This window comes from Lonchura striata, chromosome 18, assembly GCF_046129695.1.
Source record: "Lonchura striata isolate bLonStr1 chromosome 18, bLonStr1.mat, whole genome shotgun sequence".
Lineage (NCBI taxonomy): Eukaryota > Metazoa > Chordata > Aves > Passeriformes > Estrildidae > Lonchura > Lonchura striata.
In genome coordinates, this window is record NC_134620.1 from 2,655,451 (window position 1) to 2,675,427 (window position 19,977).

Sequence of the window (19,977 nt, forward strand, 5' to 3'; positions counted from 1 at the left end):
TCTGACAGGTCCCCATGTGTCCCTGTCACAGCCTGCTCCCCTCCCTGCTGCAGGAATCCGGAGTGTGGCTGGATGGTGGGTGCAGGGTGCTCCTGGCCTGCAGGAAGGCAGGATAATCACTTCCCTTCTCTCTTCAAAACCAGACAATAGATACAATCCTGGAGAAAACAGGCAGCGAGCGGGGTTTTCCAGAGCGGATAGAAAAAAAACTGCCAAGGGAGCTCTGAAATGGAGAAGTTGTGTTTGTATCCGGGGCCGGGCCCTGCTGTGCTGAAGGTCACCCTGTGTTCCTCCTCCTGCTGTGCTGGGCACCACGGAGCTCCCCTGTTCCCTCTGTGCCCTCGGTAACAGTTTCAGCCAAGCCCCTTTACCTACGCTCCAGCAAGAAAAGTTCCCCCTGGAAATCAGTAGCATGGAGCCTTGCCAGCCTGTTTCCATCTAAATCCGAGGGATGAATGCTGCAACAGACTGTGTGTGTGGAGATCTGGTACACAACAAGTGCCTTTGGAGCCTTCCACTTCAGTGGCAAGGACTGCTGGGCCCCTGCTGCCAGAAAAATCTGGAAGTAGGTTGAGCTGCTGATTTTAAGGAACCTCATTGCCTCTTCCTTTTGGCACAGTTATCACCTTGAGAGGGATCCTTCCAATACCTCCTGATCTGTGCTGTAAGAGGGAGGAAATGGAGCGCTGAGCTCTGGAGGTAGGCTGGACCTGTCCCTGAAAGGCTTTACCCAGGACAGGTCCCAGCACATCCCAGTCTCCTACTGATCCTTCGGTGTGTTATTTTTGGGAGAGCCAGGCTGGTTTTACCTGTCTGGGGTGCTGTGGATGGGGACTTTGGGGTGACACAGTGGTCTGGCTATGGGATCTGCAGGGCGGGGACAGCTTTGGAGAGGGAAACAGATTCCACCACTGCCCCTGGAAGTGCCCCATGCCAGTGGATGTCCCAGTGCTTCCCAGCACAGCCCTCCTGCAGTCCCAGTATCCAGCCTTCCTGGAATACCAGTGCCATCCCAGCACAGCCCCACTGTGGCTGTCTGATCCCACTACAGCCCCCTTACACAGGGCCCAGTACAGCTCTGCTATGGCACATACTGGTCCCAGTATGGCCCATTTTATCTCGCACTGGTCCCAGTAGACCCCTGTTCTATTCATCCACATCCCAGTACAGCGGGTTATGGCCCACACTGGTCCCTGTACAGCTCGTGGCTCATACTGGCCCCAGTAGAGCTTGTTACATCTCATGCAGAACCCAGTACAGCCCCTTTGTGTCTCATACTGGTCCCAGTCCAGCCCATTATGTCTTATAGTGGTCCCAATTACAGCCATGTTCTGTACTTGTCCTGACCCCAGTCCATCCTGTTGTGTCTTGTACTGGTCCTGTCCATCCCATTATGTTCTGTACTGGTCCCAGTCCAATCTGTTATGTCCCATACTGGTCTCACTCCATACCGTTATGTCTCATACTGGCCCCGGTCCATCCCGTTACATCCCGTACTGGTCCCAGTCTATCCCGTTGTGTCCCGTACTGGCCCTGGTCATCCCATTGTGTCCCGTACAGGTCCTGGTCCGTCCCGTACTGGTCCCGGTCCATCCCGTTGTGTCCCGTACTGGTCCCGGTGCCTCCCCCCAGCGCTGCCCCACTGCCGGCGCACGGAGCCCCGCCCCTCACCGACACCCGCCGGCACTTGACGGACAGCTTCTCCCGTCCTGTCGACCAATCATCTTCGGGGGCGGGTTCTCCGTTCCGCAATCTTGGCGGCTGATTGGCCGAGGCCCTGCTCCCGCCCAATGGCGGTGCAGAGAGGGGGCGGGGCCGGGGCGGGGCGTGGCCGCCGCCGTGTCCCGGCATGGCGGAGCGGCCGCGCCGCCGCTGAGGCGCCGCCATGGCCAAGAGCCGCGGGGGCGGCGGGCCCAGCTCGCCCGGCGGGCGCAGCCTGGCGGGCACCCGCGAGAGCCTCGCCGACGCTGGCGGCGATGAGCTTAGCTCGCTCGGCTCCGACTCCGAGATCAACGGCGGCGGCCCCGAGGAGCGGCGCGTCGATAAGTTCGGCTTCATCGTGGGCAGCCGCGGAGCCGAGGGGACGTGAGTGGGGGCCGTGAGGGGGGGCCGGGGCCTTGGCCTGAGGGGCCGGGGGGCACTGGGACAGCGAGGCGCAGAGGAGCCGCCCCGGGCCCGGCCCAGTCCGCTCCGGCCGCTCGGCCCCCGCAGGGCCGGGCTGGGGCCGGGCCGGGCCGGCCGCGGCTCTCCCCGCCCCGGGGGTTCGTCCCCGCCGCCCCCGGGCTGGGCGCGGGCCGCCCGCGCCGCTGTCAGGCATCGCTCGTGCCCGCGGCGGAGGCCGCGGGGAGGTGGACGAGGGAGAAAGGCTGGAAGAGCTGCGGGTGTTGAGGCTGGAGAAGAGAAGGCTCCGAGCAGAGCTTAGAGCCCGCTCCAGTGCCTAAAGGGGCTGCAAGAGAAGCTGGACTCCTGACTTTGGGCAACGGCCTGCAGTGACAGGATAAGAAGAAATGGTTTCCTTCTGTCAAAGGGCAGGGTTCGATGGGATACTGGGGAGAAATCGTTCCCTGTGAGGGTGCCGAGGCCCTGGCACAGGGTCCCCAGAGAAGCTGTGGCTGCCCCTGGATCCCTGGCAGTGCCCAAGGCCAGGTTGGATGGGGCTTGGAGCAGCCTGGGATAGTGAGAGGTGTCCCTGGCCATGGCAGAGGGTGGCATTGGATTAGCTTTAAGGTCCCTTCCACCCCAGACCATTCCATGATGTTGTGATGGCTTTGTGAAGAGCCCCAAAAGCTGTTCCAGCTGTCCCATCTCCCTCTGAAGCGGGGGGAATGGCTGGGAAGCGGTGTCCACCCCATTTGGGATCTGGGAGCTGCCAGCACACAGCTGTCTGGTCAGCTCCAAGCACTGATTCCAGTGGACTTCTGGCCTCTGTCAAGCCAAGGAGGCCAGGCCGTGGTGTCCCTCCAAGGAGCCCTTGTTGGTAGTGCTGGCAAAGGCACCATGGTCACACTGCTCCTCGGAGGAAACCCTCGGAGGAAGTGAGGCTAACCCGAGGCGCTGGGCCCCAGGGCGGTGCTGACACCCAGGAATGTGCTGTTGCTGTCGAGCTGGTTCGGCAGCGTGTTTGGCGATTGCCTTCCTGGCCCTGCTTTCACAGCAACGCCCAGAGAAAGTCGGGATGGCAGTGGGAGCAGCGCGTGGCAGCCAGCTCCTCTCCTGCAGGGACATCGCCTGGAGCGCTCCCCTTGGGTTTTGCCCACCTGAGCGCTCTGGTGCCCGCTGTGCCTCAGTTTCCCTATCTGTGAGGAGCAGAGCATTCACCCCTCATAGCCTGTGGGTGTTACGGGGTGGGTCCGTGGGGTGAAAAGGTGCTGAAGGTTGGAGTATTTGTGCTGGGCAAGGTGCATCACTCCGGGTGATAAACCTTGTCCCTCAGCACTGCAGGAGTGGTGTGGCCTCTCCTTCGCGTGGTGCTGCACCCTGTCCTGGCCACACACCACATTTAGGGGACACTTGTCCTGGCTGTCATTCCCGTGGGTGTCCCTGTCCCTGCAGCAGGCAGCAGCAGCTCTGGATGAAGGTTGTGGTGCTGGAGGCTGGTGGCTGCTCCCAAGGGTGCTGACAGTATGGTGGCTGCAGTCACTAGGGACTGAGCCTCCTGCAGCACCCTGCAGATGTCCTGGGGCCCAGTCCTGCCCTGCTCCACGGCTTTATTGGCTCACTGTCCTGGAGGGAATAATGAGGAATACTTGACCTCCTGCTGTAGCTGCCAGAGTTGGGTTTGCCCTACGGGGAGGAGAAGCACAGGAAGGGCAGGCAGGGTATCCGAGCATCCATGGGCAGTCTGAGGGCACCGCAAAGGGCCGAGCTGTGGGGATGTCACCCAGTGTGGATGCAGAGGAGCTCATTCCTAGCATAGGGCATCCCGTCACTTCCCTGCCTGGTGTGCCCCCGCCCTCCCGCCTGGGCCATATGAAATGCAGCCGGTCCTCGCTCCCTGCCCGCTGCCAAGCAGCCATCAGCTGGGAGCAGCTTCCAGTCTGTGCTGGCGGGGCTCCAGCAGGCCCGCCGCCAGCTCCTGTATCCAGCGTCCCGCGCTCCCGAGCTTCCCACGCCTCGCGGAGCCCGGCTGCAGGCCAGCGCTGCCTCCATCCCCGTGCCGGGCTGGGGAGCTGCCGGCCATGCCTGGCCGTGCCGGGGAGGGTGGGGAGCCAAGCAAAGCAGATCCTTTGGGAGCGGGTTTGCTCTCAGAACAATCGCGCTCGCCCCGTCCGACCCGCTGCGGTGGGTGGGACTCGGCGGGGAAGGGCTGGGCAGGGCGCGGGGCAGTGCTGCCAGCTGGATGCGGCCCTGGACTCACCCTGCCGTTCGCTTTCCGGCTCGGCATGTGGAGGGAGGAGGCCAGGCCTGCGTGTCCTGTAGTGGGGCTGGGTGCTGGAGGATGCTCAGCGCCAGGCCACTGGCCTCGGGTCCTCAGGAAGGATCTGACTCTCCCTGAGATTGGTGTGGCCACAGGACAACGTGGAGCAGAGCCTGGGAAAGCATCGAGTCCTCACTGATGGCTTGGTGGAGTGTCTGCTCTCCTTGGATGGCCCTGCCCCTGCTGCCTGTCACCCATCTCCGCACAGATGCCGTGCCACGGGGGGTTGGAGGCCGCGGTGCCAGCTTCAGCATCACAGCAGCATCCCCCCTGCCTCAGCAGGGTTAAATCAGATTCCCTGGCTAGACTGAGGCGTTTCTGGAAAACACTCCCCTCCCTCCTAAGAGACCCTGGTCTGGGCTCGGTGCCGGGCCTGGAGCAGCTCCAGGCGTTGGGAGCGCAGTGTGGCTGGAGCTGTGTGAATGACACGATGCTTATGGCCCCACTCCCTCTGCATGCAGCCGGCCCCTGCCACAGGGATCAGCTCTTGCTCATCCCTCACCTTCCTGGCGTGTCCCTGGGGATGCTGCAGCACGTGCTGTGTGCAGAGCAGGCTGCTCCCGAGAGGTTTGAGCTGCTCTGCTGGTGCAGGGACTTCACCCACGGGTGGCGAGCGCTTCCGGCAGCTGCCGAAATACCGGCGCTGCCGAGCGTGTCCTGAGCCCTGCGCCTTGAGGGCTGCAGCCACCTGGGCATGGGGGTACCCAGGGTGCTCGGGAGGCAGGGGGCCTCCCGTATGGAGGACCAGGCACCCACTGACCCACAGCCTCTTCCTCCCGCTCCCACAGGCTGGAGGAGGTGCCCTTGGAGGTGCTCCGGCAGCGGGAGTCCAAGTGGCTGGATATGCTCAACAACTGGGACAAGTGGATGGCCAAGAAACACAAAAAGGTAAGTGACAGCCATGTCGCCTCTGGGAGGTGACAGTGAGGGACAGCCAGGCACAGCGGTGTCCCTTTGGGGCAGCCTGATGTCACTGGTTCCCTGCAGACAGGCGTCTGTGTGCCTTCAGATGATACTGTTGGCTTGAATGTGCTGTTCATTCCGCTTAGAAACTGGAGCTTGGGGGGGCTGAGTGGTCCTGAGCCAGCCCACTTCTGCCTCCAGCTCTTTCCTGCCGGGCTGGAGCCTTCCTAGGGCTTCTTTGGCTGCCTGCAGGCAGCCATGGGAATTGTTTGCTCATGGAAACTTCTGTTCTGAGCATCTCGCAGACCAAAAAAAGCTCGGTGTAGGAAATGTTTGAGCCTAATGTGCACGACACTGGTCTGTGAACAGGGGTCCCTGGACGACTCCTGGTGTGCTGACTCCATGTCTTGGTTTGCTGGTGCTCCCTGATCCCCTGTGTCTGCAGATGAGGCAGGAATTGGGAAGCAGCAAGTCCAGGGTTGCTGCTGTGTGTCTGCTGGGAGCAGTGAGGCTGCTGGCATGGGACAGCAGTGCCAGAGAGTGGCCGAAGGGCCTTCTCCTCCTCCTCATGCTGGCAGAGTCTCCTCAGTGTGCCCAGAGTGCTGTCCCTACTCAGTGCCTGGTGAATGACACCGGAATCCCTCATCTGTTTCCTGGCTGCTCTTAAAGGATTTGGGAGCATTTTCTGGGCCACGGCAGGCGGACGCTTTGTTCCACGGGCAGTTTTCACCACTCTCCAGCCAGGTGCCACAGGGTGCCCTCTGGAATGGGGCTGCTCTGCCTGGCACAGCAGCTCGCTTGTGCTTAGCCAAGCCTCTAGGAGTCTCCATGGGGCTGATGTGCTTTATAGTCTGTCCTGCAGCAAAAATCCATGCCTGGAGTTTTGGAGAGGCTGCTCTGGAATGCTGTTCTGTGCCTGTATCCCTGGGGCTGCTCAGGGAAGGCTGCCAGGCTTGGCCTTGGATGCTGTCAACTATCCTTGGTCTGGCAGGAGCCTGCTTGGTGCAGGTTCCTGCTGCTCTGGGGGAGCTCCCTGAGCCTCTGAAAAACCCCAGTACTTTTCTGGCTGCCTCACCAGGGTTGGCAGGCAGCCCAGGGATGCCTGGGCCAGCTCCTGCCGGGCTTGCTCACACCTGCAGTGCTCCAGCATCCCAAAACGCTCCCTGCCTGGCCCCGATCCCAGCAGAGCCTGACCCCACATCCTTCATGGTGCTGTGCTGTGCCAGCACTGCGTGCTGGAAGGAGGGCAGACGTGTGGGTGTGCAGCTCCCACTGCTCTCCTGGCATGGGCAGCGCTCTGACTTCACCTTGCTTCCAGCATCCCTCAGCCCAGACACGCTCCCGGTCCCTGGAAGATCACGGTGGGATGGTGGGGCTGATGGCAGGACCCCATGCGGGCCCAAGGGGATGAGCTGCTCAGCCCCGGTGGTGCTGGCCCGGCCAGCCGGAGGGGTTGCCGAACCAAAACCCAGCCAGGCGGTTTCCTTCCTGGCAGCTCAGTCAGCAGGAAGGGGAGCTGGCTGGAAATGGGAGCTGTCAGCAGCCATGGAGCTGCCACAGCGGCCCTGGGCATCGTCCGCTGTGTTTCCTGCCAGCACAAAGGGACCTGCCTCAGCAAACAACCAGCGAGGGTGCAGCAAACCCCCAGGGGAGGTGATGGTACTGTGCTTGGAAACATCCATCTGCTCCCCAGTTGCTCCAACGAAAGGGAAACACAGCTCTGGGCAGGCAGGAGAGGCCTGGGGAGGATATGGGAGCTGCTGGCCACTGCTCTGAGAGCCCTGGCATGTGCCAACAAAGCAGGGGCATGAGGAATGGAGGCTGTGCTAGGGTTTTGCAGGGTGTTGTGGGGTGGGACTGTGCTGAAAGCAACAGGCTTGTGAGACCCACCTTGCTGCATACCCTGGCTGAGGACTGTGGGGAAAAGGACACATAAGGATGTGGAGCTGCTGGAGCCAGGCTGGGAGAGCTGGGGGTGCTCACCTGGAGAGGAGAAGGCTCCAGGGGGAGCTCAGAGCCCTTCCAGGGCCTAAAGGGGATCCAGGAGAGCTGGAGAGGGACTGGGGACAAGGAATGGAGGGACAGGACACAGGGAATGGCTCCCACTGCCAGAGGGCAGGGATGGATGGGACATTGGGAATTGGGAATTGTTCCCTGGGAGGCTGGGCAGGCCCTGGCACAGGGTGCCCAGAGCAGCTGTGGCTGCCTCTGGATCCTTGGAAGTGTCCAAGGCTCAGCTGGACACTGGGGCTTGGAGCAGCCTGGGACAGTGGGAGGGAACCCTGCCCATGGAATGAAATGGTCTTTAATGTCCCTGCCAACCCAAACCATTCCATCATTCTGTGATTTGGAGCTGCTCCTGTGATGAGGAGTTGCAGTGGGATGCTGGGGGCCCTGTTTTGGTCCCTGCTGGTGCAGGCAGCACCGGAGCTAAGCTGGCTCAGCTTCCCACGCAGGGTAGGCACCGACTGCCTCGCCTGGACTTTGGTCCTGGCTGTTGCCCAGTGCCAAGGAAACCAGGGGCACAGGAAACTGTGGGCATGGAGCTGGCTCTAGGGGCCTCAGGATCTGGCCATGCATGGAGATAGAACCAGACCTGCCCTTCTGCCAAGGATGAGCAGGTGGAAAGGCTGAGGCACTCGTCAGGGTGCACATCCCTGCTTCCCACGGCCCCATGGTGGGGTGGGGGGCTGGACTGAGGGCTGGGGAGCCTCCCCTGTGTCCTCAGTGCTTCCAAATGGGACAGAGCCACTCGCTCCCCACCTTGACTCCAGTGTTTGCTTTTCCAGCTCCCAGTAGGATCTGGCTTTGAGGCAGTGCCAGGCTTGTTTGGAGCTGTTTGCAAGCCACGAAGCCTCTGCTGGGCCTCTGGCAGCTCCTCTGTGCTGCTGGTGCTTGACTACCATTCCAGCTGGCATCCCTGCATCCCAGGCACTCAGGGACAGTTCTCCTTGTTTGGGAAGCAGCAGGGGACCAGGCTGTGGCTGTGGTGCTGGCCTGGCTCCCACCTTGCCCCAGGAGTCTCTTTGTTTCCAGCGTTCTGTGATCTTCCCGTGACGGCTGTGTGTCTCCCGCAGATCCGGCTGCGGTGCCAGAAGGGGATCCCGCCCTCGCTGCGGGGCCGTGCCTGGCAGTACCTCTCTGGGAGCAAGGTCAAGCTGGAGCAGAACATGGGCAAGTTTGATGTGAGTCCTGCTGGGAACCCTCCTGCACCACCAGGGAGGGGGCAGTGCTGGGGTGCCTCCTGCTCGGGCTTGGGTGTATGTTAGGATCTCAGACATCTTGTGGGGGGTGTCAAGGGTGCTGCTCACCCCAATCTTCCCCTCCCCAGGAACTGGACCTCCTCACAGGAGATCCCAAGTGGCTGGACGTGATCGAGCGGGATCTCCATCGGCAGTTCCCCTTCCATGAGATGTTCGTCTCACGTGGAGGCCACGGGTATGTGGAGCTACTCTGTGTCCAGCCCTCAGCAGCCATGGATGGGGTGGGCACTGTGTATCCCAGCTCATGGAGCACACTCCTGTCCCCAGAGTCCTCCCATTCCTCCGACATTCCCTACACTCCCACAGTGGCAGAGCATGCACTGACTGAAAACAGGATGGCTCAGACCAGCTCTAACACCCAGTGGGGTGGGAATTGCCATGACAGGAGGGTAGAGGGAGGAGGTGGCAGCCTGTGGCCTCCGTTTCACCAGGAAAATGCTGCTCCCAGTGTGTTGGGAGCTGCAGCTAGGTCCTTGCCTGTCTGTCCTCACTCTGGGCCGAATGGTTGTCTCCACGCCTCGACTCCCAGATCCAGGCAGGACCTGCGCTCTGTGGGCCGAGCCCCAGAGCTGTTGGCCCGGCTTTGTGTGGAAAAGGGATCCCAGCCAGGGAGTGACCCAGGCTCGAGCCTGGCGTGCACGGGGAAGGCTGCTGGGCCACGTGCGTGCCGTGTGCCCAGCTGTGCGTGCCCGGGTGTCTCTGCAGGCAGCAGGACCTGTTCCGGGTGCTGAAGGCGTACACGCTGTACCGCCCGGAGGAGGGGTACTGCCAGGCCCAGGCGCCCATCGCCGCCGTCCTGCTCATGCACATGCCGGCCGAGGTACGGGCACGTGGCTCAGGGGACAGCTGGCACCTCCTGGAGCGTTGTGGGGCCCTTTGGGGGGTGCTGATGAGTGGGGTGCCCGGCTCAGGGCAACCCAAAGGGCTCCAGGGGTGCTCTGCTGCTTGCCACCCTCTCCCGTGGTTCCTGGGAGCAGGGAGTGGGCCACAGGGATGTCCTCTGAGTGCTCACCTGCTGTCCTTGGCTTGCAGCAAGCGTTCTGGTGCTTGGTGCAGATCTGTGAGAAGTACCTCCCTGGCTACTACAGCGAGAAACTGGTAAGTAAAGAGCTCATGGTGCTTTCAGCAGTGGCAGGGACCTGCAGGGTGCTGCATCTGGGTTGGGGCAGCCCCTAGCATCAGTCTGGGCTGGGGATGAAGGGATCAGGAGCAGCCTTGGGGAGAAGGACACAGGAGTGCTGGTTGGTGAGGGTTGACCACACCCTGGCCATGTGTCCTGGGCTGAACCCCCAGTGTGGGCAGCAGGGGAGGGAGGATTCTGCCTCTCTGCCCTGCCCAGGTGAGGCCCCACCTGCAGAGCTGCCCCAGCCCTGGGGCCCAGAACAGGAAAGACCTGGAGCTGCTGGAGAGAGTTCCAGAGGAATCCATGGAGCTGCTCTGAGGGCTGGAGGTCCTCTGCTCTGGAGCCAGGCTGGGAGAGCTGGGGGTGCTCACCTGGAGAGGAGAAGGCTCCAGGGAGAGCTCAGAGCCCTTGCAGGGCCTAAAGGGGCTCCAGGAGAGCTGGAGAGGGACTGGGGACAAGGGATGGAGGGACAGGACACAGGGAATGGCTTCCTACTGCCAGAGGGCAGGGATGGATGGGAATAAATTCCTCCCTGGGAGGGTGGGCAGGCCCTGGCACAGGGTGCCCAGAGCAGCTGTGGCCACCCTATCCCTGGAAGAGTTCCAGGCCAGGTTAAACAGGGCTTGGAGCAACCTGGGATAGTGGAAGCTACCACAGGGCATTTGGATGGAATGAGATGAGTTTTAAGGTCCCTTCCAACCCAAACCATTCCACAATTCTGAATCTCCAGGCCAAAGACTTGTCCAGCTCCTCACCCTGGGGAAAGAAGGGGTCTGAGGAGGGGCTGGGTATTCCCACAGTCTCCCTGTTGTGATGTGGCTCCCAGAAGCATTCAGGGATGGGGGTCTCAGTGTAGCATCCGTGGGACACAGCTCTGCTCACATCAGGTGTAGAGGGTTGGCTGCCCTTGCTGGGACCTGGCCCTGGGGGCTGATCCCAGGGCTGGGGTATTCACTGGGATGCTGGTCCCTGTCCCTGCAGGAGGCCATCCAGCTGGACGGACAGATCCTCTTCTCACTGCTGCACAAGGTCTCCCCTGTGGCCTACAAGCACCTGAGCAAGCAGAAGATCGACCCCATCCTGTACATGACGGAGTGGTTCATGTGCGCCTTCTCCCGCACGCTGCCCTGGAGCTCCGTCCTGCGCGTCTGGGACATGTTCTTCTGTGAAGGTAGGAGCTCCCCACCATCCTCCTCCTCCTCACGGGGTGACTGCACTCCCCACGGCCATGGGACCTGTAGCAGGGCAGGTTTGGGGCAGCCACAGCCACCAGTGGAAGTGGGCAGTTTTCCTGGGGGTTAGGAGGCATGTGCATTCCAAATTCACCCTCTTGCATGTCCTGACCGTTAGTGGGACTGGGATGTGCTGTCCCACAGCATTTGAGGGACACGGTGGCAGTGTCACCCTGTCCTACCTGGTACTCACTGCGTCTCGTCTCCTCTTGCAGGAGTGAAGATCATCTTCCGGGTGGGCCTGGTGCTACTCAAACACACCCTGGGCTCCTCGGACAAGCTCAAATCCTGCCAGGGCCAGTATGAGACCATGGAGAGGCTGAGGGCCCTCAGCCCCAAAATCATGCAGGAGGCCTTCCTGGTGCAGGAGGTGAGGTGCTGGGGACGGCCTGGGGGCCCAGTGCTGCCAGACTGGGCTGTCCCTGGGTGGGCGGAGCATGGGAAGCAGCCCCCAAAAAGCTTCCTTAGCAGTGCCCTGAGGGGGATCCCACACCCAGCCCCGGTGGCACTGTCGCTGATGGAGCAAGTGTCCCCACAGGTCATCGAGCTGCCGGTGACGGAGCGTCAGATCGAGCGGGAGCACCTGATCCAGCTGAAGAAGTGGCGGGAGACGCACGGAGAGCTGCAGTGCAAGTCCCCCCCGCGCCTGCACGGCGCCAAGGCCATCAGCGAGGCGGAGCCCGCGCCGCGCAAGGCTCTGGAGCCCGTCCCCTCCATCATCGTTTCCCCCGGGCCGGCCCCCGTGCCCAAGGCCCGCAAGAGCAAGGAGAAGAGCCGGGAAAAGGGCCCGGCCAGTCCTGCCAACGGCCCCGGGGCCGAGGGCAACGGGGCGCCCGGCACGACCCGGGAGCTGCTGCACCCGCAGGTCTCCCCCCACCACCAGTCCAAGGAGAGCCTGAGCTCCCGGGAGAGCGAGGACACGTACTTGTAGGGCCCGGCCCACACCCCGGGCAGCCGGGCTCAGCGGGGCTGCGCACGGACCCGGGCGCGAGGACACCCAGGGGGACCCCTGGCACCCGGCGCTGGGGGCTCTGAGCTGGAGGGATGGGACAGGGGGGCTGTGCGGCTCCGGGAGAACAGCGTGGCCCTCTCGGGGCATCCGTGGAGCTTGGCCAGGTGTGGTGACCAAAGGGGACACCGTGGGTCTGCGCTGGGTGCCCACCCCGCAGGGTGCTGGCACCACGAGCGGTGGGAGCCCGGGCAGGGGGTGGCTGAGCCACCCGAGCTCCCTCCCCACGCTGGGGGGCTGGGCTGCCCCTTGGGCCCCTCTCCCCGTCCCAGAGCCCCTCGACCCATCACCCCCCGGGTCCCTCCTGTAGCCCCCACCCTGCGCCAGCCGGGCAGCCCCAGCCCCAGTTCCTGAGCACTTAGGCCTGGCGCAGGGCACTGGGGGTACACGAGGAGCCCTGGGACCCCTCGCCCCCCTCTTATCTAGTGAGGATATATCAAGCTGTAGCCCTATATGTAGTACCCAACTTACCTACTCACTGAGCCTATTTATTATTCCTCTGAGGCAGGACAGGGACCGAGGCAGGATGTGCTAGAGGCGGCGGGATTTGTTGCCGAGTTTTGGGGCTGAAGGCCCCCCATCCCATCCCCTCCCATCCCCAAGTTCCCCACAGCTCAGGGGGAGTGTTTACCCTGCCAGGGCTCACCCCACCACTGCCACCCCCCCCCAGGCCCCAGCGCAGGTGAGACGGGGTGGGTGAGCAGCAGCCAGGTGCCCCCTGGTTGTGGGGTCCCCTCTGCCCCCCCCGCCCTCCCCGAGGGTGGGTGGTGGGTTTGTAAAATAAAGCGGGAAAAGCAGTTTTGTACAAAGGGGTCAATAAAGCGAGTGTGTAAAGGCGCAGCCCCGGCTCCCACCTCTCTTGGCCTGGGATGGGGCTGGAGGGTGGCAGGAGGCAAGGGTGTCACCTCCCCTTTGCTGCACCAGTACCAGCTTTGGGGGTACCCTGACCTGGACCCTGCCCATGGTTCTCTATCCCTGGGGGCACCCTCCCCTGCATCCCATTCGCACTGGACACTGACCCTGGCATGCACCCTTCCCTGGGTCCCTTCTCTCCTGGCTGCCCTTGTCCTGGGGGCAGGTGCTGGGCAGTGACCTGGGAAGGGCCACGCTGCTGTCACTGCTCTGTCACCGCAGAAGATGGCCCAGCCCTGCTGTCTCACCAGCCTTGTGGCTGCCCCTTTGAAGTGGAATGGGAGGAGACTGAGACCTGCCCCAGCTTGTGAGAGTGGTGGCTGCCAGGCTCTGGTGCACTCCCACCCCAGCACCCAGGCCTTTCCCCTTTTCCCACTGTCACAGCTCCTGTGGCTGAACAGAGCCAGGGGACCCCAAACTAATCCCATGACACCCCAGAGCTCAGCTTCCCATCCCAAAATAGTGCCCAGGCCATCTCTCTCTTTCTTCCTGCAGGCAAGAATTCTGCCCAAACCTCCATTCCTCCCTCCACAAACCCCTTTTTCCCAGGGTGGACCTGGTTTGGTGAATCCCCTCTCCAGACCTGGCGTTGGGGCTGAGCATGTGGGACCCGGTTGGGTGCTGTGGCTGGGGGTAGAGTGGGGTTGGCAGTGGCTCCCAGAGGGTCTCCCTTGGTTGGGCATGCCGGGCTGTTGAATTGAAGGTGGTTTGGGCCCCCAGGGCTGCATTTCGGGGGTACTCTGGGACTCTGAGTTGGAGCTGCTCCAGGCATCCTGGGGCGCTGAATTTGGGCTGGTTTGGGCACCACGGAGTTCTGCACTGGGGCTGGTTCCGAGGCTCCGGTGGGGCTATCCCGGGTGTCCAGTGCGGGCATCCCGGTGGCCCGGGTCGTTGCCTTTCTGGCGGTGCGGGGCGGTGCGGGGCGGTGCCGGGTCGCGTCCCGAAGCGATGGGGGCGGTCCTGGCGCCAGGCGGGCGGTCACAGGGCGGTCCCAGAGAGAAGCGGAGCGTTCCCGGATGGGTCCCCGGGCGGTGAGGGCGGTCACAGGGCGTTGCCGAACCGAGGCGGGGCGGTTCCGGGGCGATGCGGGGCGGTCCCGGGCCGGTCCCGGGGCGGTCCCGTGTCCGCCCTTATAGTGGCGGCGGCGGCGCTTCCCGGGGCGGCGCGGCCGCCATGGACCTGCACATCCTGGAGCACCGGGTGCGGGTGCTGAGCCTGGCCCGCCGCGGGCTCTGGCTCTACACCCACCCGCTGCTCAAGCTGCTCTTCCTGCCCCAGCGCTGCCGGTACCGGCTGTCCTCCCCCCGCCACCACCCTCCTCCTCCTCTTCCTGCTCTTCTTTCCCCGACTCCCGGCCCCGGGAGACGGCGGCGGTTTTGAGGTCAGCAGCACCGATTTCTTCTGCTTCAGATGCAAGTTCTTCAGCCTGACGGAGACCCCCGAGGACTACACGGTCATGCTGGACGAGGAGGGCTTCAAAGGTACCGAGTGGTGGGTCCCTGGCAGGGCGGGCTGGCACCGCCGGCGCGGGCTGTGCGCGTCCCCAGCCCGGCTCTGCGCCTGGGCCGCGGGGAGCGAGTCCCGGCTTGTGCTTGGCTCCCTCGGAGCGTGCCCGTCCTGCCCCAGGCGCCTGTGCCGGGGATGTGCCGGCTTGCCCGGCCGGGGCTCTCCCGGCGTGGCTGCCCTGCTCCGCCAGCCCCTCCCGGGCAGCGCTGCCACCGGGCTGCGGTGCCGGCCCGGAGCCCGGGCGCTCCGGCAGGGCGCAGGCTCCTCCCGGGATGCCCGCGGGCGGCGCTCCCGGCTCTGGCAGCCTGTCATCGTTCCCGTGTCCAGTTTCATCCCGCCCCTGCTCCCGGTGAGGGCCAGCTGCAGCTTTGGCAGAGCAGGGCAAAGCACAGGCGCGGCCAGGCTGGCAGGGGTGAGTCCTGTCCGGCAGCAGGGTCCAGCTTTTGGGGTGAGGTTGGATCCCTTCCAAGCCAGTCCCTCTCCCGGGGAGGTGCCACTTGGTGACGTCCCCACATGGCCCGGCACGTGCGGTGTGTCACCCTCACCGCCAGCCCTGCCGGGCCACCGGCCCGACGGGCTGAGCCAGAGGGTCCGGATCCCGCCCGCCTTCCCACGCCCAAACCTTCCTGCCGGGGCCGCCGCGGGTCCTTGGCCGTGACCCAGGGACAAGGTCAGCGCTCCGGCCACGGGCACTCGCGGCCAGGTGCCAGGCTCACCTCCGTGTGCTGTGGAGCGGGACCGTGTCCCGGGCTCTCCCCGCTCCCAGAGCCAGAGCCGTTCCCCACGTATTGTTGTATTTTGGGGCATGCAGACAAATATTCCTCAATCCCGAGGGGAGGGCGGGAAGTGCTGAACAATGGTCCTGCAAGCCTGCGGCCCCGCAGTGCCCCGTGAACCCCCCTTGGCTGCGGGCTGCCAGTGTCCCCCTGCTGCCGGGCTGGAAGGGGACCCCCAGCACAGGAGAGCTGCACCCCCTCTTCCCTTGGGATCAGGATTAAGCCCTGGGGTGGGTGACATAGGGACAGCGAGGCCCCCTTGCATTCAGCCTCGCCCAGGGTGGTGTTGAAAAGCGATTAAACACTGAGCTCTGGGACAGGTCCCCATGTCCCTGAGTCCCTGTCCCGCCCCGCTGTTCCCAGCACTGGGCCCTGGGCTGGAGCCGAGGCTGTTCTGGCGCTTCCTGCGCAGGAACAGGCGCTGGGAACAGCCGCCAAGGCTCCGGATCCGGCCCCGCTCCCGCCCTGCCCCGGCCCAGTTTGGGAGCGGAGTACAGAGCCTGTCCCCGGATGGGGGCCCCTCAGTGAGGGCTGGACCCTCCCCCGTGCAGCCTCCCCTCCACCACTGGCGTGGTGAGTCTGGGGTCTCAGCTGGGCTTGGGCACTGGCTGCCCACCCAAGGGCTGGGGGCTTGTGTGGTCTCCCATGGGAGCTGCTCCCACCTTTCCTGGATAGGAGGAGTGGACTGGAGACTCCTTGGGGCCCTGGCCCGTCCCTTGATGGGAAGGGGAGCCCAGAGAAGAGGGAGCAGCCTGACTGAGCCCTGGGTGCCCCAGCAGTGCCAGCCCCTCTCCTGGGCAGGAGGGTGGGAGGCAGGAGCAGCTGGTCTATGCCCACCCTGCCAACACCAGCAGATTTTTGGGAAGCAGCTGTGGCCCTCTGGCAGCCTGGGCTCTCTCCACCAGGCTGACACTAGGTGCTGGGACTCCCAGGACAGCAGGATGACCCTCTCCTTGTCCCCTCCAATGTCCTGTGTGCATCCCTGAACATCCCTGGTGGTGGGCGCTGGGCTGGAGGCTCCTGGGGGGCAGAGGATGAGCTGGGCAGCCCCACGGCCCTGGTGATGCTGGTTTGGGGGTGAAATGCCAACATCCCCATACACCCAGCCTGCGGTGCTGGCACAGGGAGGAGAGACACATCTTGGGGTTTGGGGGCCTGTAGCTTTGGCCCCCCTCGTCCCTACGGCCAAATCCCAGTGTGGAGCAGCTGAGCCCTGTCTGGTTCTTTCCACTGAGGATGGGGCTCAACTGCACCCCCAAACCAGTGTCCCCACACCTGGGGCTGATCCTGCCTTGGGGATCACCCATGGGACAGCGTGGCACGCAGTGCCTGAGCTGGCACTGGCTCTGTGTCGGGCTGTGCCTCAGTGTCCCCGGTCCCTCGCAGAGCTGCCGCCCTCGGAGTTCCTGCAGGTGGCAGATTCCACGTGGCTGGCGCTCAGCGTGGTCTCCAACGGGCGGGAGCCCCCCGGCTGCCAGGCCACCGGCGTCACCAAGATCGCGCGGTCGGTCATCGCGCCGCTGGCCGAGCACCACGTCTCGGTGCTGATGCTCTCCACGTACCAGACCGACTTCATCCTGGTGGGTGACGGGCACGGTGGCCCTGGCTGGCTGTCCAGGGGGAGGGGTGGCAGTGCAGCCCTGACCCCGCGCCCCGGGGCAGGTGCGGGAGCGGGACCTGCCCGTGGTGATCCACACGCTGGCCGGGGAGTTCGACATCTACAAGGAGGAGAGTGGCGAGTGTGTCCCTGTCACCTGCGATGACGTCAGCAACGGCTTCCTCAAGCCCAAGCCACGTAAGTGACACTGGGCTCTGTGTCCCCTGGGGCCACCCAGGTGCTCCAGCACAGCTGGTGGTACCCATGTCCTTGAGGGACCTCCAGGGCCACCCTGTCCCCTGGCCACCCAGTCCCCGCTGACATGATCCAGCTCCCACCAGTGCAACCCAAATCTTTGGGAGACCTCCAGGGCCACCCTGTCCCCTGGCCACCCAGTCCCAGAGCCATCCAGTCCCTGCCAAGATGCTGCTCCCATGGGTGGTTCCCACATCCTGGGGCACCCCCATGGTCACCCTGTCCCCAGGACCACACAAGTCCCAGCTAAGGTGCTCCTGCTCCCACCGGCGTCACATATCCTAAGGACCCCTCCAAGATGCTCCAGTTCCCACTGGAGATTTCCACCTGGGGACACTCGGAGATGCTGCAGCTCCCACCGGTGGCACCCACATCCTTGGGGACCCCCGGGCCACCCCTCTGCTCCCAGGGAGACCTGGGGCCGTGGGCGCGGTGGCCACGGGGTGGCACTGCGGGACTGTCCCCGAGCTGTCCCCAGGCCTGACGCGGCTGCTCCCCTGCCAGCCGCCAGCCCCACGCTGCACCCGGTGCAGAGCCCCCAGACGCGCTTCTGTGTCCTGACGGTGGCCCCCGACACGCTGCCCGCCATCGCCACCATGCTCATCGACGTCCTCTTCTACTCCCACAGGTGAGTCCCGGGGATGGGGACACGGAGGTGGCCTCTTGCCTGGTGCCACCTGAACTGCGGTGACATTGATCCCGGCAGGTTTTCAGACTCTGGATGTGTTTTCCAAACTGGTTTTGTCTTCCCGGGAGCTGCACTGTGAGGGGTGGGAACCCCGAGGTGGCTCAAAGGACAAAGCCACCGTTGTACCAAATTCCGGGGGGACGCTGTAAAGCAGGAGGGGGTGGTTTTGGGAAAGGCAGTGGGAATGGTGCTGGGGGGGTTCTCCCGTGTCCCCTGGAATGGGGTCCCTTCTGGTGGCATCCTCCTGCTCCACACAGACCGTGGCCATTTTGAGAATGCCCCTAAACGTGGTGTCACCTGTGAGCTGCAGACCCTGTGGGGACCACCACCTCCTATCCCCTCTCCCCCACCCTGCAGTACCCCAGCACGGTGCTCAGACACCCAGTGCCACCACCAAGCCCTTCTCCTGCCCATTTTGGGGGTCGTGGCTCCTCCATGTGTCCCCTTCCTCCTCGGCAGCCCCCCGTGGGACGCAGCCACTGGCAGCCAGGACCTCGACTCCATCACCTTCTTCTCCTTCTCCCTCATCGACGGCTACATCTCCATCGTGATGGATGCCGAGACCCAGAAGCGGTAGGTGCCATCCCGGGGCTGTCTGTCCCTCTGTCCCTGCGTCTGGGGGCTCAGGGAGGGGGTGACACTTGGCTTCGTCCCCCTCAGCTTCCCCAGTGACCTCCTGCTGACCAGCTCCACGGGGGAGCTGTGGCGGATGGTGCGCATCGGGGGGCAGCCCCTCGGCTTCGGTGAGTGTGGCCGCGGTGGCCGTGTCCCCTCTGGTGCCGCTGCCACCCAGGGGGTGCTCTGGGGCACGGCTGTCCCTGTGTGTCCCCACGGTAGTGACCTGAGTCCCCCTTTGTCCCCCAGACGAGTGCGGCATCGTGGCGCAGATCGCGGAGCCGCTGGCGGCCGCTGACATCTCGGCCTATTACATCAGCACCTTCAACTTCGATCACGCCTTGGTGAGCCCTGCCCCTCCCCGGGGACCCCTGAGTGTCCCCTGAGTGTCCCCTGAGGCTGACACCCCTCTGTCCCGCGGCAGGTCCCCGAGGAGGGCATTGCTGAGGTCATCCAGCTGCTGCAGCAGCGGCAGGAGGGCGGCAGATAGCGGCCGGCCGGCGCCACGCTGCCCGGCCCGGCGCGGTGTCTGCCCTCCTCCCCACCCTGGAACGACTGAAATTGTTCATTTTAATGATCCCCCAGCACAGGACAGAGCCAGGCACAGCATCACGCTCCCTCTGTGCTGGGGATGAGGTGGCTTTGGGGACACGGTGGCCTTGTGGCAGTGGGCAGTGGCCCACGGGACAGGGGCCAGGCTGCCATCCTCTCCCTCTAGCCCAGCCTGTGCGGAGTGGGTGGCCCAGGGAGAGTGGGTGTGTGCAGGTGGAGGGGACACGGGGGCACATGCCAAAGAGCAGTGATGTGCCACTGTGGTGCTATAGGGGACAGCCTGGGGCTGATGGGATGTGTCCCCTTGGGAAGGGGGCGGTGGCCACGATGCTCAGGGACACCCCTGGACTAGCCCCCTGGAGTGGAGAGCATTCCTGGAGCTGGGGTTACCCCTGGCACCCCAAAAATCTCCAAGGGGGCAGTGGGGGGGCTCAGGTTCAATGCCAGCCCTGACTGTCACCTGTCACAGAGGGGTGACAGTGACACCCAGCCCCTGACAAGTTCTATTTTCACATAGATTTTGGTAAGTCAATAAAATTCTTATTATTTTTATTTCTGTGTAGCCCAGAGCTGGTTCCTGTGTTGGTGGCAGAGGCTGGGGTGGGACAAGGGGACAGAGTTCTGCTGTGACGTGCTGGGACACGGCCACTTTCTCTGCTCTGTATTTTGGGTGAAAAAATGGGTTAAAGCTGCATCCCCCAGCAAATCACCAGCCCTGGGGAAACCCAGGCACACATTTATGCCCTCCTGCTGCCCCACACCACACCGGGCCTGACTGGGGGGAAACTGAGGCAGGAGCTTGAGCCCAGGCCTGGGGATGTCCCTGTCACACTGCCACTGTGTCCCCACGCCCTCTTCCCTTGCTGGCAGCACAGCATCCTGTGGCAAAGTGGAGTGCACGGGGTGAGGGCTGTGCCCTCCTGGGGTGCTGCAGCACTGGGTGCCCCCAGGGGGGCCTGGGCCTCAGCCAGACCCCGCAGGAGCCTGGGGGGGACCTCTGCTGCCACCCTGTCCCCAAAATCCATCCTCTGCTCTGCCACGTTCCGAGCACGACTGTGCCCCGGTCCTGGCACGTCTTGCCCACGTCAGCCCCACGCTCTTGCAGCCACCAGCTCCGTGCCAGCTCTCG

The 19,977-nt window shown here is 64.0% G+C and overlaps 2 protein-coding genes across 2 annotated transcripts; both read left to right on the top strand.

The window, feature by feature from the left end:
- The first annotated feature begins 1,835 nt into the window (after nucleotides 1-1,835).
- On the top strand, nucleotides 1,836-12,787 carry TBC1D10A (TBC1 domain family member 10A). The gene is made up of 9 exons (XM_021537291.2): nucleotides 1,836-2,085; nucleotides 5,206-5,305; nucleotides 8,398-8,505; nucleotides 8,652-8,758; nucleotides 9,289-9,403; nucleotides 9,616-9,681; nucleotides 10,688-10,877; nucleotides 11,154-11,308; nucleotides 11,477-12,787. The coding sequence occupies exons 1-9, from the start codon at nucleotides 1,886-1,888 to the stop codon at nucleotides 11,867-11,869; spliced, it is 1,434 nt and encodes a 477-aa protein (XP_021392966.2). The 5' UTR covers nucleotides 1,836-1,885; the 3' UTR covers nucleotides 11,870-12,787.
- Nucleotides 12,788-13,873: 1,086 nt separating this feature from the next.
- Nucleotides 13,874-18,786, top strand: CASTOR1 (cytosolic arginine sensor for mTORC1 subunit 1). The gene is made up of 9 exons (XM_077787288.1): nucleotides 13,874-14,145; nucleotides 14,270-14,340; nucleotides 16,528-16,721; nucleotides 16,804-16,936; nucleotides 17,498-17,621; nucleotides 18,141-18,254; nucleotides 18,342-18,424; nucleotides 18,546-18,640; nucleotides 18,721-18,786. The coding sequence occupies exons 1-9, from the start codon at nucleotides 13,943-13,945 to the stop codon at nucleotides 18,784-18,786; spliced, it is 1,083 nt and encodes a 360-aa protein (XP_077643414.1). The 5' UTR covers nucleotides 13,874-13,942.
- The last annotated feature ends 1,191 nt before the right edge of the window (nucleotides 18,787-19,977 follow it).

Excerpts from the sequence above, each read along its gene's own strand:
- TBC1D10A (XM_021537291.2), top strand. The coding sequence starts at position 1,886 with ATGGCCAAGAGCCGCGGGGGCGGCGGGCCCAGCTCGCCCGGCGGGCGC. Across the intron at positions 5,306-8,397 it reads TGGCCAAGAAACACAAAAAG|ATCCGGCTGCGGTGCCAGAA; the intron begins GTAAGTGACAGC and ends TGTCTCCCGCAG. Across the intron at positions 9,682-10,687 it reads GCTACTACAGCGAGAAACTG|GAGGCCATCCAGCTGGACGG; the intron begins GTAAGTAAAGAG and ends CTGTCCCTGCAG.
- CASTOR1 (XM_077787288.1), top strand. The coding sequence starts at position 13,943 with ATGCGGGGCGGTCCCGGGCCGGTCCCGGGGCGGTCCCGTGTCCGCCCT. Across the intron at positions 14,146-14,269 it reads TTCCTGCCCCAGCGCTGCCG|ATGCAAGTTCTTCAGCCTGA; the intron begins GTACCGGCTGTC and ends CTTCTGCTTCAG. Across the intron at positions 18,425-18,545 it reads GGGGCAGCCCCTCGGCTTCG|ACGAGTGCGGCATCGTGGCG; the intron begins GTGAGTGTGGCC and ends TTTGTCCCCCAG.